The sequence below is a fragment of the Uranotaenia lowii genome, chromosome 1 (assembly GCF_029784155.1).
Source record: "Uranotaenia lowii strain MFRU-FL chromosome 1, ASM2978415v1, whole genome shotgun sequence".
NCBI lineage: Eukaryota > Metazoa > Arthropoda > Insecta > Diptera > Culicidae > Uranotaenia > Uranotaenia lowii.
Window position 1 is genome coordinate 35426507 of NC_073691.1, and position 19819 is coordinate 35446325.

The window sequence follows — 19819 nt, forward strand, 5'->3', positions numbered from 1 at the left end:
ACAGAAGCCCTTAAACGTTATTTTAATTTTGAACTGAGCGTGGAACAAAAAGAAACACCCACAGCAGTACTAGAGGCAATCAAAGCAAAGGTGGTTCCGGCACGTAATGTTATAGTGGATCGTTTAGAGTTCATTTCTGCTGCACAGCTAAGCTCAGAATCTATTGATGAATATGTAAGCCGTCTCAAAATTCTCGAAAAGCCAAGCCGATTTGGTGCGCTGGAGAACGAAATGCTCATATTCAAAGTTGTAACGTCCAACAAATGGTCATCTTTAAAAACCAAAATGTTGACAATGCCGGAAATCACATTACAGAAGGCTATAGATCTTTGCCGAATGGAGGAAATCACAGCGAAACACTCCAAGCAACTCTCCATGGATCCATTAGTAGCAGAAGTAAACAAAGTTCAGCTCAAATGTAAGTTTTGTGGAGGGTACCACGATTTCAAGAAAGGAGTATGCCCGGCGTATGGCAAGAAATGTATCGCATGTGGCGGTAAAAACCACTTCAGAAATGTTTGTAAGAACAGAAACATCGGACGAGAACGTCGCAAGGTGAAAGAAATTGAATCTACCGAAAAAGAAAGTTCAGTCGACGACGACGAAGATCAAGATGCCTGGATCGATGACGACGAGAGCAGTATAATTGGAAAAATTATAGATAAATCTGCATCAGGTGGAGCAGTCGTAGCTGAGCTGAAACTGTTGTTGGGTCAATCTTGGAAGAAAGTCAATTGTGAATTGGATTCAGGCGCCAGAGCTAGTGTTATCGGCATGGACTATCTTCGGAAATTATCCGACGAAGCAGAACCGGTTTTGATCCCATCAAATTGTCGTCTTCAAGCGTTCAATGGAACAGAAATAGAAATTTTGGGAAAAACTATCATCACTTGTCAACATAAAGGAAAAAGATACAAAGTAGCATTCCAGGTTTCAAAGCTCAATCATGCCCCCTTGTTGTCGCTTGCGGTGTGTAAGACTTTGGGTCTGGTTAAATTTTGCAACGAGGTCAAGTTTGCTCCAAAAATATCATCGGACGGAATAATTGAAGTCTACAAAAAGGAAGCTGCAACCATTGTAGAGCAGTATCAAGACGTTTTCGAAGGGCTAGGAAGAGTAGAAGGAACCGTTTCTTTGGAGGTGGACCAGTCGGTGAAACCAGTTATTCAGCATCCGAGACGAATTCCTTTGGCATTCCGAGACGAGCTCAAACGCAAGCTGGATCAACTTATAAAAGAAGGTATCATCAGGAAAGAGATAAAACACACCGATTGGGTGAGTAATTTAGTACTAGTTAAAATCCTCTACTGAAAATTTGCGAATATGTCTCGACCCTATCCCCCTCAATAAAGCGCTAATGCGCCCCAATCTTCAATTTACCACTCTTGACGAAGTTTTACCAGAGTTGGGAAAAGCTAAAGTTTTTAGTACTGTAGATGCGAAGAAAGGGTTTTGGCAGGTAGCTTTAGATGAAGCTAGTAGTAAATTGACCACTTTCTGGACGCCTTTTGGCAGATTTCGCTGGCTTCGCTTACCTTTCGGTATTTCTTCAGCTCCAGAAATATTTCAAATAAAAATTCAGGAGATTATCCAAGGTCTGGAGGGAATAGAATGTCTAGCAGATGATATACTCATATTTGGCGTAGGCGATTCTCTAGAAATAGCACTACAGAGTCACAATCGAGCTTTAGAAGGTTTGCTGAAACGTCTGCGCGAAAGAGGGGTCAAACTGAACAAGTCTAAACTACGCCTTTGTCAACAATCCGTACCATTCTTTGGGCATATTCTCACTTCCGAAGGATTGAAGCCGGACGAATCCAAAATAAAAGCAATTAAGAACTACCCAGAACCAGTTTCTCGTAACGATGTGCAACGTTTTGTTGGTATGGTTAACTATCTTGCTAGGTTCATACCCAATCTAAGCACCAATCTCATTGCTCTGAGGAAACTAATTCGGGATGACGTCAGTTGGCAGTGGAGACAAGTCGAACAACGAGAATTCGATAACATCAAAGGCTTAGTTTCGAATCATGAGTCTTTACAATATTATCGTGTTGGTGAACCGCTTTTGATGGAATGTGATGCGAGTTCTCACGGACTCGGTGTTGCGCTGTATCAACAAAAAGGTGTAATTGGCTATGCATCTAGAACGTTAACAGCTGCCGAAAAAAATTACGCCCAGATCGAGAAAGAATTACTGGCAATCTTATACGGTTGCGTGCGTTTCGATCAACTTATTGCTGGTAACCCTAAGGTGTTGATAAAAACTGATCACAAACCCTTGATCAACATTTTCAAAAAGCCGCTCTTATCAGCTCCCAAACGACTTCAGCACATGTTGTTAAGTTTACAGCGCTATAATTTAGACCTGGTTTTTGTTTCTGGAAAAGAAAACACTGTGGCAGACGCACTCTCTAGAGCACCTATTGAAAGTAGCGATCCTGATAACTACCGTAAACAGCATATTTACAAAATATTCACGATAGCAGAAGACATCACTCTCCGTAATTTTTTAAGCATTACTGATGAAAGAATTACTGAAATTATTGACTATACTGCCAAAGACGAATCACTTCAACAAATTATTGAATACATTCGACGAGGGTGGCCACAATCGATTCAATCCGTCCCTTCTAATGTAAGAATTTTCTACAAATATAAAAACGAATTATCCACACAGGACGGATTAGTTTTTCGAAACGAGAAAATAGTCATACCTCAAAAGCTATGGAAGGCAATGATTGATCGTGTCCATTTCGCTCACAGTGGTATCGAAGGAACGTTGAAGTTGGCTCGCTGCAACATTTTTTGGCCAGGAATGTCCAACCATATCAAAAACATCGTGAACGAGTGCTCAACAAGTGCGAAATTTTCATCTACTCAACGCAAGCTTCCGATGCAATCTCACCCTATCCCAGTATACCCATTCCAAATGGTATCAATGGATGTCTACGTTAATTACAAGGGAAGGCCCCGACATTTTCTCGTTACTGTTGATCATTTTTCTGATTTTTTGGAGCTCGATCTCTTGGCTGACCTCACTATGAGGACTATGGTGAGCGTGTGTAAGAAAAATTTCGCACGGTATGGCAAACCTCAAAGAGTGATAACGAATAACGGTAGCAATTTTGTTAACAGCGAAATAGTCAGGTTTGCCAAAGACTGGAACTTTGAACATGTCACATCTGCTCCCTACCATCAGCAAACAAATGGTAAAGCTGAAGCTGCTGTTAAGATTGCAAAAAGGGTTATCAAAAAGGCTGAAGAAAGCAATCAAGATTTGTGGCTGATGCTGTTGAACTGGAGAAATACTCCAAATAAAATTGGTTCAAGTCCTGCTTTACGGCTGTTTTCTAGAAGCACTAAATGCGAAGTTCCAATGTCAGCAACCAATTTGATCCCTCGAACGATTCCGAATGTGCCAGAAGCTATCGAATTGAACAAACGCAAATTCAAATATCAATACGATAGAAAAACACGTCAATTGCCAGACCTCGAGATTGGTGATCCAGTGTTCGTACAGTTAAATCCCGATGTTTCAAAAGCTTGGACTCCAGCTGAAATTAAAAATAAGTTTAATAGTCGTTCTTACCTAGTTCAAACCGATGGATCAAACTATAGAAGAGATGCCGCAGTCATAAAGCCCCGTTTTGAAAACTCCGAGTCAACAGTTGAATTTACTCCATCCATTGCTAATCCTCCTGTAAATCCGTCTCCTTCTTTGCCCTTAGGCGAGCCACAACATGAAGATAACTCCAACCATTCCAACACACAAATCCCAGGAGATCCAGGAAGTCCAGGAAAACAGCAACCAATTCCCGATTCACCAGTAATGTCATCATCGATTCCAAATTCGCCAGTAAACAACACGCCAATTCGATGTCGCCCAAAAAGACAAATCAAACCACCCAGTAGGTTCAAAGATTACACCATGGAATAAAATTGGGTTTTGTTTTATTAATTCTTAAAAGAGAGGGAGGATGTTATAATATGAATTTATGTATCAATTGACTCGCCCCTTGCCTAGAGAATAAAATGATTCATTCTGATGCTAGCCCCGTAACTGGTGAAGTGCACTTATTTTATATCCGAATAAAATAGCAATAAAACAGATATGGCAAAAGTTTTAATAATTAAAAATAATTTAAGTTGCTTTGAAATTAACAGTCCAACTGTGGAATTCTGGCCTAAGAATTAGATTAAACTTCTTTCAAATATAATAAACCAAGACCCATTTCGATTTTCGCAACATTTGATCGAGCAATTCCAAAAATATCTAAAAAAAAAAAAATTAAAAAAAAACTTAAATGTTCAAAACAAACACAAACAAAAGGCTAAAAATCACAAAAAATAACTATATATGTAACTAAATAGTATGTAAAAATGTTTCTGGCGGAAAATGACGTTAATGATAATAACAATAGTTGATTTCAGTTAAAAGTAAAATATAAGTTGAGAAAAAACCGTTGGATTTTTGCAACACATTGGCATGATTCAAATTTTTGAAAACCAGTACTTGACTCCTATGAACGTAAAACATGGTTGCTGAAATTTATTAGACTACTTTTAATTTTATTTAAACATCGATTTCGCATCTGTTTAGAATTTGATGCTTTGGGGTAACAAACATTGATCAGTCTCTATTATGACGGTTTTATCGAGTTTTCTTGATCATAAAGGATACAAATCATCTTCTGATTGTTTCTTGGTTAAGATTTCTTTTTGATCCAAAAACAAAACTCGTTCAAAAAATAGATTTTTCAAGATTTTGAAATAAAATTTTTACTGAAATTTGAAATTTTCAAAAACAAACCATGTTTTTTCCAATTGAAACTCAACCTATGAGCTTTTAAACGTAGATAAAATTGGAGATATTTTAAGTAAAAACTTAGGTATCGATGATTATCTGGAAAAATTTTATGATGAGCAAGGTTAACCCGTTTCATGGTATTAAAAAGTCATGACATTTTTACTACAAAAAGTTCAATTTAATTGATTGTTAGAATGCCAACGAATTCTACTACTCAATTGAATCCTGCTATGACGGGAGAATTTTATAATACGATTAACTAAGAACGCCTTAAACACATTGGTAACATGCATATTTAGCAAAAACTTAACATACGGATTGAAAACAGGAGCTCCGAAACAGAAAAGTACAGATTTTTAAATTAAGCTGAAAAAGATTGTTTTTAACCAGGTGGCAATTCTGCCATCGATTCTGTTTGCTGTCAGTTGTTAGTAAAGATCTATTTCACACTGGTGGTGGCCAAGAATTGAATCATCGAAACGGCAAAAAATGACACGGCGGCTAAGAAATCAGAGCACTGCCGTGAGTACTTTATCGGAATTTTTCTCAAATTTATCAAAGTTCCATAGAGAAAATTTATTTTGATGAACTCTAAGAATGTTAGCAAGTAAATTTTTCAATTGATGTTCTATGGTGCACTTAAAGGGAAGGTTTAAATGTAGAACAACAAAGTTCAACCATGCCTTAGGTGCCGCTTATAAAAAAAAGGCACATTTATCTCCATTTCACTTACAGCCATGAGACATATAGTACAAAATGATGAGTGTATTAACCAATGCATTGGGACGAAATATTACTCCTGCTAGATTCTAAAAGCATTTTCGAACTATGTTTCCATTAAATTACTCTTTGGTAGATAAAACATATAAAAAATGCTCTTGCACACCGTTTGGATCAAATAAAGATGACATTTTCGATGCGAATTTCAATAAGCGATTTAAAATAGGTTGCAAAACTTTCAGAAGCGTTTTTTTTCGAAACGTCACAAATTAACAAAGTCCCTTTCCACGTGTTGGTACCAAGGTTGCTGAAATCACAAAAAAATCAATCATTTCACCGAATTTTAAAATTAAATTAAATGACTTACATATTTCAAAATTAATAAATTTTTCACCAACCTAAATTGAGGATTTCGAACCTTGATTTGGAAAATCATTCTAACATTGGTGATGTATTTTTTATTTTTCTTAAGTGAGATGTGAAAAAGACTCATTTCTCCATGACTTTTCAAAGAATTGTATGCTTTTTCCATCACGAAAAATCATCACAGAATTTCTAGGTTAAATCATAGAATGTCAGGTTTTTTTTTCGTAAAACACATTTTTTTTTTGGCAACCTTGGTTGGTACTGATAACTAATAGTAATTGACAGTTGTAAGATATCCTCCTTATGTGATTCGATTATTGAAGCTTTGTATTGAAAATTATTCAGATAAAATTGAATTATAATTTTTGAATAAGATAACTTTATTTTTATAATTATAAAAGGAATTCAGAAACTACTTCATCAAAACAAGCTTGCCATCATAATTACGCAACTCTTTCAAATTTAGCTCACGTTCGGTTGATTGTTTCATTTAGTCGGTCAAATTGCTCCACTTCAAAACGTGACCCCAGATGCATCTACCCAAAACTGTTTCACAACTCAGACCCAAATTGACCTGTTGCATCGCCTTCAATCTAAATAGATATTTAGGTAGAGTACTCCAGTCCGAGGTTGTGGTTCGCAAATTTGACAATTTCTCATCCACCCACCCCCTTATCTTTTGACATTTACATACAGCAGAGTTATCATCAACAAAAGCCAGGCGTCATCATTAAGCGATGAAGGTTGGGGCATCAAATCTATTTGCATAAATGGCGTTTGTTGGTGTGCTCTGATGTTGTATGTGTGCCTGTCATTGAGCTAAACTGTAATCCTTCTCTTAATTGTTGGGACGTGATATCGAGTTGGGACGAGGCTGTTGTAATTTTGGCTTGACAATGCTCGTAATGGTTTGTAATTTAAGTCATTTAGTGCACTAACTGAAAATTACCAATTAAGAAACTGAAATCTTTGGTAGTTTGAATTTTGAAACAATTTCCTTGTCTAATTTAACACTTCGAAAAAAAAGTCAATATTTTAAAATCATAAATTCAACCGTTAACGCAAAAAACACTCATACTGATACTTCATTAGTTACAGTCAAGTGCCACTTTCATGGCCCGTGAAATTAGGATTGGCAGCACCAGATTTCCCAAAAACGGTTAACGTGTAGGATTCCGAGAATGGAACGATATTAAATTGCCTCCATTCTGTTTTTTTTTTTGTATTTGACTGCCATGGGGTCACTCGAAAAAGCATTCACGATTTTACCCGTCTAGCTTTCCGTGTGCGAATTTCGATTAGCATGCACCTGGGGGACAGTTTTATTTTTATGACATTTTCCTTTTTGATGATCACAAAGATGATTATGGTACCGATGTTTTTGTCACGCTTTGTCGTGCTCCAGCAGAAAAATACGACCTATTGGAATTCATCTTCACTATTTTTTTTGAAATTTTTTTTCCACTTCCACCGTTGTTCGAAAAACTTTGCTTTATGAAATCAAATGAAAACTTTAATCATTTTTTTAAAAAGGGGATTTGTAACACCCCATTACCCACGCCCTTAACGGCTGGTTGATATACACAAACATGTCAATTAGGTTTTATTTGCTGCCCATTGACAATTCAGTGGCGGACAGCAAGTGACTTTTTTTGTTTTTTTTTTTTTTTTTTTTTGTAGATGAAGTGAAGTTTGATGAAATTTGCTGCCTGCGCTTTTTTTTCTTTCTGTTACACTGATTGACCTGCCAGTCGTGAGTTGGAGAGTCAAGAACTTGTGAATGAATTGATATTGTTCCATATTTTTGAGTTGTTGAACGATTGTTTGATTGATCGATTGATTTTAAACAAAATATTTATCATTCCTAGAAAAATCAATTAAAAGTTTTGTTCGGAATGTTAACGAAATCAAAATTGAAAACATATTGTGTTTGATATTAAAGTAAAAGTTTCAACATTTGGTGAAAACCGTTCACCATTCAATCATGAAAATTTGCATGAAAGACAAAACGTTACTGCGTATTGGTAAAAATTGCCAGAATGCCTGGTTTTATCCCGATTCGCCTGAATATTTTATACGAAATTTGACAAAACTTCGGATTGGCTAGTTGCCTGGATTTCGTTGTAAAAAGCCCGGATTTTACCCGGATTTATTCACATTATTTGTCAAAACAAAAAGAAAAAAAACCACGCATTGTAAAAATTTAAATTTATGCGTCTAAAACGAAATTATCGAGCAAATTTTATAAAAATAATCTTGAAACCTTTTGAAAGCTTAGAAAACGATTAAAAAAAAAAATTTTGTGTTTTTTTTCTTGATTAGTGTTAAGTGTTAATTTCAGAACCAACATAATCCATTTTTATCTAAGCTTCAAAAAAAGGAATATCACAACAAATCACATATAAGATTTTTTTTTCCTTTGGGTATTCCAAGCATCAGTATAAAATATATCTCATATTTGGTCAATTCCTTAAATAACGCAGTGACTATTAGTTTCATATGAAAATTTGAATGGATAAAGACAATTTTACCCATTGACCAGGGCCGCATTAAGCCTTCGAGGGCCCCTTAAAATTTTTCTCATTTTTATTGGTAATTTAAATATATGCAGCAAATTTTTCAATTTATATTTGTGATTTATTTTTTGTAAAATGAAATTGTATTTCTGCTAAACACAATTTTTCGATAGAAACTAAAAATTTAATTTAATTTAAAAAAACCATGTCAAAACCAATTAAAAATTGTAGGAAGAATGCTAATACAACAAAAAAGATCTATAAGGAAAAATTAGAGATTGAAAATAAAACTGCCGATCGCTATGGAGAATAATCTCGATTAAATTGTCAGCCTCACTATAAAATTTTCAATTGAGAAAGTCCAAGTTAAAATTGACTATCAGAAATGATTACCTCTTATTACCTCTTATTATTATTAACCTCTTTTCAGAAATAAAATTTCGAATTATTGTGTTGACTTTAATATTAAAAAGCAAATGGCTCCAGCTGTTAAGTTAAAAATTGGTATTAAAAAATCGCTCTGAAAATTCCAAAACGAACAAAAATCAGTTCTAATAAAGATAAAAAATTTGGAAAAAAAAAATGATAAAATAGTATCAAAATCTCTTGACAAAATTCAGAATCTGAAAGCAAAACATCACAAAATCACAATCAAAATATGGAAAAAAAAATATTAAAATTTCAATTTAATGTCAAGATTTTTTTCCTTGAAATCAACATTGGAAGAAAGAACAAGAATTCAAGATAAAAACTCAAAATCAAATATCAGTAAAAGGTTAAAAAAGGAGCTCAAATTAAAACCGAATTCAAAAATTCTACATTCAAGTATCGCAAACCTTTAGGAAATTAAAGAGCTATGTAATATATGTAAAATTAATATCTTTTTCTTATTTGTAATTAGATTTAAAACTTTCTGGAGTTAGCTTTGAACTTGAATAAAAATAAAAATTAAATTTAGAAAAATGATCAACTGATGGAAGTGTTAAGGCATTGAGACATAGCAAATTCAAAACTATAAAATAAAAAATTATTTCACGGAAATGGAAAATATTTTATTTGCATTAACAACTTTTTCGTCATTTTTTCTTATTGAACAAAAATTTAAGTGTGCAGTTTATTTTATGAAAAGCAAAAAAATCAAATGATTGCCTTATAAAAATTATGATTTTTTAAAGTATCTAAGTCGAAAGTCAGTTGCTCGAAAAACGTCTTTTTTGTGAAAACTAATTTGACAATATTTGTATAAATTCGACCAAAGTGGTTACAAATAAGGCTAAATCTCTTATCTTAATATTTTACTATATTTCGCTTTAAATTGAACGCTGAAAATGAGACTTTTCCACGAAAAATTATTCGAACTAAATAACGATGTCTTAGTTTATTTTTTTCTTGTTTGCCCCAAACTGAGATACGACAGTTTAAAAAAATCTTTCTTTTTAATAGAAAATGCCTTAAAACAAACGAGTGCTTAAAGATAGACATAAAATGATGAACAAGTTAAACAATCTAAGGTCTATAATTTTAGGGGATTATTGTATAGCAAATCGAATTGGTAAGAATGATCATTAAACTGAGTCGGTTAGGGGTCATTTTTGAATTTCTCCAATTTTAGAGCCTAAAAAGTTTCATTTTTGTTCAAAACTCATTTATGTTTTTTTCAGAATTTTGAAGTAACGTGTACATGAATAACTTTAGGTTTGTATGGAAAAATAGAATATTTTGTGCTTAAAAAACAATCATTTTTTCTATGGATGCCAGCTATCTTTTGAGTAGGCTTAGTTCCACAGAAGAAAAAAAAACAAAAATAAGGATGGTTTTCAGGCTTAAATATTAAATTTTCTCATGCATACCTTATTCAAATTTATTTATTAAAACGATACTTAAAAATTGTGCCTAAAAATCATGAATTAGTTTTGAACCAATACGAGCCTATTTATACCCCAGGGTTTGAGAAATTAAAAATAAAAACGACTTTGAATCGACTCTGTCTAATTATGCATTTGTTTGAATTTAAAGTCACCCATTGTATTTTTTAAGCCTAGGAATTTGAACATTGAGATGAATTTTTGAAAAAAAATTTGATAAAGGTATTTTTAGTTAACGATTTTAAATTGATGAAAAAAAAAACCAAAATTCGTTCATCAATAGACATTGGAAAACACTAATTGTTTAATTTCATAGCGTAGTATGATTCAAATTCACAATTTTGCAGTTCAAATCGGTTGAAGCTCGAATTCAACTGTAGGGGAGAATGAGGATACTTGATCCCTGGGGATACTTGATTCCTTAGCTATATCTCCAAACCAGAATGTCGTACAAAGATCAAATGTTCTAGAAAATGTGCCAAATGGAACAAAACAGCAATGGTTGAAGCTCAAAAAATTTTAACAAAACAAGTTTTTGGGTTATTGAACTTTGTTTGAAAAATTTCACAAAATGTGTCTTGAAGATCTTTTTTCATCATTTTAAAATGTTCCTAACATGGAAATATTATAACAAAAATATTTATTCCAAAACATCAATCTTTCGAGTGTAAAATGAACTTAAAAATACAATATTTTCAAAGCGATGGAAAACTCCCAATTTTTTTTCAGAAAAAGTATTCTGAAATGTTTATTTTGGGTACAATTGATCCCGGTATATTCTTCTTCTCAATGGATCATGGTCATTGCTGATCACGAGATTACTAATATTTATCCAATAGCTAATATTCATCCATCAATTATCTAAAGAAAAGGGCTAAAATAATTGATTTTCTCTTGTTTATAAAAAATTGCGCCCGTAAGTATGCAATGTCATAAGGGTTACGAATAAGCTATTGATTTTTTTTTCTGACAATTATAGATTGTGAAATGAGAACAAACATGACCAAAATAATCAATTAACATTCTATCTTGGGATTTTGTTTGATTTTTTCCATGGATTAGGGCTTCCTGAATAAAGGATCAAGTCTCCCCTAACTTCAAAAATATCGCAATTTTTTTACTCCGACGAAAATGCTTCTAGTTCATCTACGAGTTCAAGTATCGTTCCAATTTTAGGAGCATAGAAACTTGAAGTTACACACTGTCAGAAAATGTTAAAGAGTGCGATTGCTAAATTCTTCCAAAAAGATATGGTGAAAATAAGAAAAAGGGATCAAGTATCCCCACTCTCCCCTACTATTTCAAAACTCTGAATATTGAATTCAGAACCCATGAATTGAAGTTCATGCTTAATGTTTCACATAAAATTTTAGAAACCAGAGATAAGTTTCTTCAATCAGTAATTCAAAATAACGCTGTACCGAATATACTGGGTTTTACACAATTTTTTTCAATTTTTCGTATATTCAGTACACCAAATTCATAACTAATAAAAGTTTTCAACAAAACATTATAGAGCATCTCTTAATCCCCCACTGCATACGACCCCACATATGGTATCGATTTTTTTTTACAGATTTCAAACCTGATCAGTATTGCTAAACGTTGCAGACTAATTTAATAGCTACAAAAAAATATTTTATTCAATAATTTTTTATTCAATTAATTTTTTTTCTCTCATGAATTTTTAAGTAAGATGTAAATCATGTTATTTCAATCAACAATTTATTTCTCATTTTATTCATAATTCAAGCAGCAGGGGGTTAGCTTTGTTATGCAAAAACATGTGGATTTGGCTAAAAAAAAAGTTACAATTTTTTGTTCAACATAGAGTTCTGTTACGAATCAATTTCTTAGGGTTTGAGAAAATATTTCTTATGCTGGCATCAAGGACTCAGTTGAATGACACATTTTCAGACTCAGAAAGCAGTTTTTAGATTCATTCAGTAGATAAAAACAAATCTACCATATTTTTGAATCTCCAAAGCCTTTTTAAATTTTCCAATTTTTTATTCTTTGTACCACCGCTAAAATTATTTTTACTACGATATTTTACAGACTTAAACTGTAATTGTATTTAACATGCAGTACTACAAATTGTCAATCCTCAATTGTATCCCAAGGGTTTCAATTTTTATATATTATTTTATTCTCTATTTTTTCGGTTAATTATTGCTAGATATCACATGAATTGATTCAATAAACGATGTGCAATTCAAATGTTAAGATATTGTTTTTTTTTCCTCTATCCTCTAGACCATGGTAGGTGGCTCCAATTCGTTTGCCAGATTGCCCGGTTTTACCTGAACTTGCCGGGATATTTTGGAAAAATAATTCGGATTTTGTTGAATAATTTACCCGGATCAATTCACTTTATTCCGAAAAACCAACAAAAATCTGAAGTTGAGTTATAATTTAGTTTTTATCATTTTTTATTTGTGCGACCAAAAACGAAAATTTTTGAGCGAGTTAAATTAAAATAAATATTTATTTAAATTAGTTTTATTAAATTAATTATCAAGCTTAAAATGTGATTCCAAATCTGCTTATGTCTATCGAGAAAAATTAATGTTTCAAGTGTTGTTCTTCTTAAATTTTATTGCAAAATTCCGGTATATTGTCCAAAATAGCTTGGTTTTTGAGTATTTTTTTTTTAAATCAACTGCCTGAATTTTTCCAGAAATTTAAACATGAGGCCTTTTTAGTCAAAGGAGTATAAGTGCGTAAATGCTTATTTCGAGAAAACACACTGTTAATTTGTTGTGTTTGATCTTTTCCATTTATTTTTCGAAACATTGTGTTTCTCTTTTGAACGTTGAAATATGAAAAAAAAAATCATCAGAAAAAGTTTGAAATAAGAATTGGCATTGGAAGGTCCATTTTCCGGGTAATTTCAGCATTCCCGAAAATCTGATGAATTCTCGGAATCTCGGGAAAAATTGAAAACGAAGATTTTAACACTTTACTGCATACGAAACCTTACCTTTGAAAAAGAGATATGTAATTTTAACGTAAGAAATCCGCAGAGAATTTCATATCTTTTTGGTGTATTGCAAACATTCTAAATAGTGCAGAAATAATTAATAAAATTTTTGCCAATGTGCGATTGATAAAATTTTTAAATTTACTCAAGAGTTTGGTTGATTTATCTTGTAAGATTTGAATATAGAATAAGTTTTTTTTTTAGAAATTGACGGATTAAAAAAATGTCTTTGCACAAATCCAATAAACTTTCAGATTCCTTAGCTGATTCAAAGACTTTAACCATCGATGAAAGTAAGCTCATAATTTAAATATTTGGGAAGGATTTGAAAAAGTTTTTCTTTTCATTTGAAAAAAAACTTATGATGTTGAAGAACTTTTAAATGAATTATCAAATAATACCTACAATATACCTAAATCAGTACCAGGACACTGTCCCACTTTTTCTCCATCGGTAGAAAAACAAAGAATTTTTCCTCAATTCTCAATTCTAAATCAACAATAAATAATCCTCATTAAATCTTATGATCACTTTTATATTTACTTTTCTCTAATACGAATGTTTTGTTTATCGCCAAGATAGATTTTTTATCAATTATTTGAATTTTATCGGCGAGTTTTGGAATGATTGAAAGTATTTTACCAGTTTTCCTTCCGTTTTGAGCTGGATAGTATGGCATTCGCTCCTCTTCAGTGGACACTTCATTCAACAGGCAGAGTTAAGTATAAGGTTGCAAGAATTTTTTTCAGCACGTATCCAGGCATGTAAATCCAGGCTTTTTTTTATATAAAAACCTGTCAAAACCCGGGCATTTGATTGCAAAATTGACGACCAAAAATCCGGGCAATATCCGGGCAAATTTTGACAAAACTAAAAATTTACTCAATGAAAAACAAGTAAAAAAAAATTAAAAGATTTCATAAAAACTCATCGGCAGATTTCAAATCGTATTTTAGGTTTCCATGAAACCTTTAATGATAGTTTTTATAAAACCTGCACGAAAAATTACGATTTGGAGACATAAATAAAAAAAATATAGCATAATCTGTTTTTTGTTGGATTTACCAAATAAAGTGAATAAATCTGGGAAAAATCAAGGCATTTTTCGAGGAAATTCAGGCATTTTGGAGTGGCCGGACTGTTCTCAAATTTTGTATCGAATATTCCCATTTTAAATTGTTAAAATGTTGAATTGTTGTTGAGGTTTTCTTTTTATTTTCTGATAAAATCCTCACTTGCACAAGAATTTAAATTCCAAATTGAGAAAGACAGGAAACCTCACATTTGAGCTGCAACATTTTGACCTGAGAATAGCTTGATAGTTATGCAGATTTTTTTCTTCATTTATCTTTTGTTACTAAGTTTTTGGTTTTGTCTAAATTTTTCAAAATAAATTGAAATTTTATTGAACAATCATTTCAATTTTGCCTTGAAAAGTTTGACGTGTAAAACTGTATGGGTTAACTCTAAGCTCAGCGTTCACTCTAAAATGGCGAGTGTTCTTCCAACTGATTGACCTATTTTTTCGAATTCTTCTTAATTAATCTACAAAAAAAATACACCATGTCGCGCATCAAGATAATAGGTAGTTTATTTTAAATTTCTGTCTTGTGTTTTTATCTTGAACTAAACACTTTCACTGGAATATAAAATATTAGCCTTCCATTTCCAAGTTTACAACAAGAGTTATAAATTCAAAATTTAACTTTGATTCACTTGATTTTATTCGATTGAATTTTTTTTAATGAATGACATGCGAGACTTTAACAAATTTTCGGTGAATTTGGATTTCTTTGTGAATTTTCCCGGTTGAAAAACAGATTTTTTTTAAGAATTTTTTTTAAATGTTGATTATTTTAATTTTTTCTCCTGATGTCCAGCACACACATTTTTGGGCTTTCTGCTTGAATTTTCAAGTACATTTAAACATTTGCACAAATTATTTCGATTCATTTTTGAAAGCGGTATGAACGAGAATGATCTATTGCCGGTTCATGCTTTCCGTTTCAAACTTTGCAATCCATTTTCACTCAACAAATTAACAAATCAAACGGAACCCATCTTCATTCCTGGTCGAGATTGCACAGCAGCACATTGCATCACGAAATGTGCTCTGATTCCGTGCAGCAGGTTTTCCCTCTCCTACCCTCCCCACGCCAAAAAATGTGGGGAAACGGACAGAAAACAGCAGAAAAGAAATTTGATTGAATTAAAATTCTCACATGCAATCATGGAAGCCACCACTGAAAAAAAAAAATTAGCAGCACTGACAACAACCGGTGAATGGGAAGACGAATAACCAGATAAAGTTTCGAGCACCATCTACAATGCAGCTAGACAATGCAAGTTTCAGTCAAGTAAACTCGGAGAGTGTGGAGATGAGCAAATGTCATCTCAACAAAACCACGCCGACGACGACGACGTTAATGCCCTCAGCCTCATCATTCAACCATTCATCCCCCCTTACTAGCTCCCCACTCATTCAATGACTCTTCTGTATAAAACAAACGATAGTGGGGAAGGTCATGTTGCATGATGCACTTTTTGGTCTTTTTCTTCTTTAGCTTTACGGAATTCCTACATCTCTAGAGAAAAAACGAGAACTGATTTAATAGTATTGTTGTGCAATTCCATACATTCATTCATTCATTCATGAGCAGCACCTGCTGCTGCATGCAGTTGAAGGATGATCGTGTTACTACCTACTTACACCTGGAAAGGGGGGATGACAATTTCTGCATTGTGGATCATCCATCCCAGAGTAGTGGGTGCTCATTTTGTTGCTCTTGCTCATATTTCCTTTTGCGGGGGGATAAACATATGCGATGTGATGAAAACAAATTGGAAATCTAGCTCCTTCTCGCTCTTTAAGTTCTATGTTTAACATTCGGAATAGAATGTGGAAGTTGATTTCCTAAGAATAGTTAGATGAAGTTTTATTTTCAACCTGCAGCTGCAATAAAATTCAATCAGAAAAGAATTGGAAAACTTTTCCTTAAAGTTGTGGTAGTTGAAATTGGAGTAAATGTCATTGCACAAAGAAAATTTTCATTCTCGTTATCAATTATTCACTTAAACTTTTGTCCCAAAGGTCAGCCTCAAAACTAACGTCAAGTTCAATTTGGGTAAAAAATAATCTTCAAACGAGTTACGGTGATCTAATTTCCTCCAGGCCACCAGTCATCTTTCCCACGAAAAGGAGCAAGAATAAATTTAATCAGAGGTATTCTTCCGGATTAGATTGAAAAGTTGGGAAAACCACAACCAGGATAGTCCGTCTGAAAAGTCCGGTCCAGTCGATCTCAGCTCAACCCAACTCGTTCCGGGTTCTTGAATTGATGAATCACCTTTTTATCCACCACCACCCAGTCCACATCATCCTCGAATGCAGGAAAGTAAACTTTTATTTTCCTATCCAAAAAAAACTCTCGAACCGACAAGGATGATTTTACCTTTGCATAAATTGGTTTATCGGTTCGCATGTATGACACTTCCTATCTGTCATTCCTCACCTGGTTTTTCGCATATAAAACAGATACCTTCCTATCACAAATTGAATCGGTTCGGACAGATTGTTTTTAAACTTAGCTTTTTTCTCTTCTCTTTCTTCTTGCAGATGATTAAAATGATGGTGACGGTCGTTATTGTCTTCACGATATGCTGGCTTCCCTTTAACTTTTTAATGGTGAGTGTCGTACTTTTTTATAAACTTCCCGTAGCTTTTTCACTGATTCCACTTTCCATTTTGATTACAAAGATTATACGCGTCATATTTCCGTAAATTAACGATAAATATAGTGCATTGATTAATGTTAATATTTAATTCACAATTTCATTTTAAAGTTTTGAATTTTCTTTTCTCTTTTTTAATTACTCTACTCATCTTTAATTTTTTTTTTCTGTGCTTACCTTTTCTCTTTCTTTATTTCTTTTTAATTCTCAGTTTTCATATTGAATTGTTTGTTCTCTCCTGTTTTTTTTATCGTAAACTTTTGCATTTCTCTAATATCGCTTATATTTTTCACATCTCTCTTCGGAATATTCACTTTCAAAAGTTATTTCCATTCAGTTGACTGTTCTTTTTTATTTATGTGTCGTTCTTGGCTTCCCTTTTTTTATTTTTTTTTATATGTTCACTTTTTTTCATCTAAATTTTTAAAATCTTTTTATCTGCTTTGTTCATTTCCCTTCTCTCTGTAACTTTATGTTTTTCTTCATTAGTTTTTTTTTTATTTTTTCAAAAAAGAAAAGTCTAAACTTTCTGATACTATTTCTATCCAATAACGATTTCCTTCTAATTTTTCTCTAGTTCATTTATTTTTCATATTTTATTCTTCATCTTGTTCGTAATCGTTTCTCTCTTATTCGTTTCTCATTGATCTGTAATATTTTTCTTTTCTGATTTTTTCTGTATAATATCTTCCATCGTATTAAACACTTCTTTCTCAATTTTGTTTTCCTTATATCGAATCTTCTATCTAGGCATTTAATTGATTTTCATTATTCATCTTTTCGTTTAGTCTTTACAATCATTTCTCTCTTCCCTATTGCTTAATTATCTGTTCTTTTGGTCTCTTTTTTCATTTCTAAACTACTATTCTCTATTATTTATTGCATCGAATCTAAACATCATTCAATTTTTATTACTGTTATTCTGGTTAACCTTTAACGTCCGGATCCATCCATCAGAAAATTGCCGTACTAAAAAAAAAATAATCCAAGACTTCCATCGAATCCTTCATTGATGTTTTTCTACTATCGGTTTAACAAATGTAATAATAGTTTGACACAGCACAAAATCGAAGCGAGTCTTCCAACGACTTATACCGACTAAGCTTAATTCTCACACAAAAATTTTGCGTAAAATTAGCTGAGTTTTCCTACTGATCAAAATAATACAGTAATAAATATCCAAGCCCATACGTAAACTTTCTTCATATATTTTATCAGGATTTAATCCATTCTTTCATCATCTCTCTTCTCTCTCAGCTATTTTCTCTTTGAAATCCCATTCAATTTCAGTTAACTTTCTTACTTCAATTCACTGTGATCACTTTTCCATCCTTGATTTAATTTAAATTTTGTTCTTCTTTTTTTACTTCTCTTTAGGTTTACCGTTTCTCTGAAGTCTTTGCTCTTTGATCATAACTTTAATTTTCATATTTTTTTTTAAATTTTTATACATATTAGTTTTTTATGTTTCTTCATACTTCTGTTCTGCTCATTTTATTTCTCTCCGAATATCAACACATTTTTTTTATATTAGTTTTAATCTCTATTCTCCATTTTTTAATGAAATTTGCTTGTTCTCACACTAAACTCTTTACTTACTGCTTTCTTCATCTGCCTTGTTCTATCGTCTTATTAATTTTTTTGTATCTTATTTTTATTAAATTTTTTTAAAAATTATCTTTTTTTAAATCTTTTTTGTTTTTCTTTTTTTTCTGTTTTCCTTCTCAATACTTCTCTTTTCCTTGGTTGTCAGTAATCTTCTCTCTTTTTTTTATCTGCTGTGTCTTATGAAACTTTTTATCAGATCTTTTTTTCTCTTAATCTTTCATTATTTTTGCTTTATCTTCTTTCTGATCTTTTTTCTCTCATTTATATATTTTTGTTTATCTCCATCGCTTCTTTATTTTATATATTCATGTCTCGTTTACCATTTCGGGATTTTATTTTCTTCAAAACCATGTCCAGTCTTTCCAAACCAAGTAACGGAATCATCGAAAAATAATCCAAGAATTATACGGAAGATTTGGCGTTTTTTAACCGGTCTAAATAACTTAGTAGCAATTATCCGAGTCTCTTTTCAAAATTACTCAAATATAAACCGAATCTTTCATCGAAAAAATCTCTAAGAATCCGAGTCTTTCATTGGTTTCCCAATAATATTGGAATCTTTCATCGAAATCACATGAGAACAACCGAGTCTTTCATCGGAACATCAACCTTTAAATTGAAAAATTCTCTTGGAATCCGTGTCTTTCATCGGAGAAACAACTAATGCGAATCTTTTAGTTTAAATGTTGCATCAACTTTTCTAATCACCATTTTTCAAAAATTTCAAGTAAACATATGAAGTTTAAATAGTTTTTAATATCCGGATGATAACGAACGAAATATTCAAGATGTTCCTGGTTTTATAAACAGTTTCAAAATTATATCTGTTATAAAATTTTAAAAAGTTGAGATGAAATGTTTCGTTTCTGAATTTTAGAGTCATTTGTATAAAGTTTCACTGCCAGAAAATATTTCGAAAGAGGTCAACGAAGATCGCTCTCACGCGACCGAGTACGCGAATGCAGAAAGGCCGAGTAAGTTTTTCATTGTGGATTCCTATTTTGATGATCACTTACAAAAATCCGTGACTTGGCAGAACACCATCGGCCTTTTTCAGTATATTGATTGCGTCAAGGAATCCGGATTCAGCTGAAGGATGCCGCTCCTGTCGGACCGAAAGCTGATCTGTGAGAGCTCTCACTTATTTTGTATTTTTTTAAGATTTGGCCAATTAGTTTAGATTATAATCTAATAGATCTTTCGTAACTCTAGAAAGTTT

The 19819-nt window shown here is 32.6% G+C and overlaps 1 protein-coding gene across 1 annotated transcript in view; it reads left to right on the forward strand.

Moving 5' to 3' along the window:
• LOC129739417 (RYamide receptor-like) overlaps nucleotides 1-19819 on the forward strand; it is a 588515-nt gene that overhangs the window by 535346 nt on the left and 33350 nt on the right. Inside the window, exon 5 of the mRNA XM_055730867.1 lies at nucleotides 16877-16945. Coding sequence (XP_055586842.1) covers nucleotides 16877-16945 — 69 coding nt within the window. The remainder of the gene's footprint in view (nucleotides 1-16876; nucleotides 16946-19819) is intronic.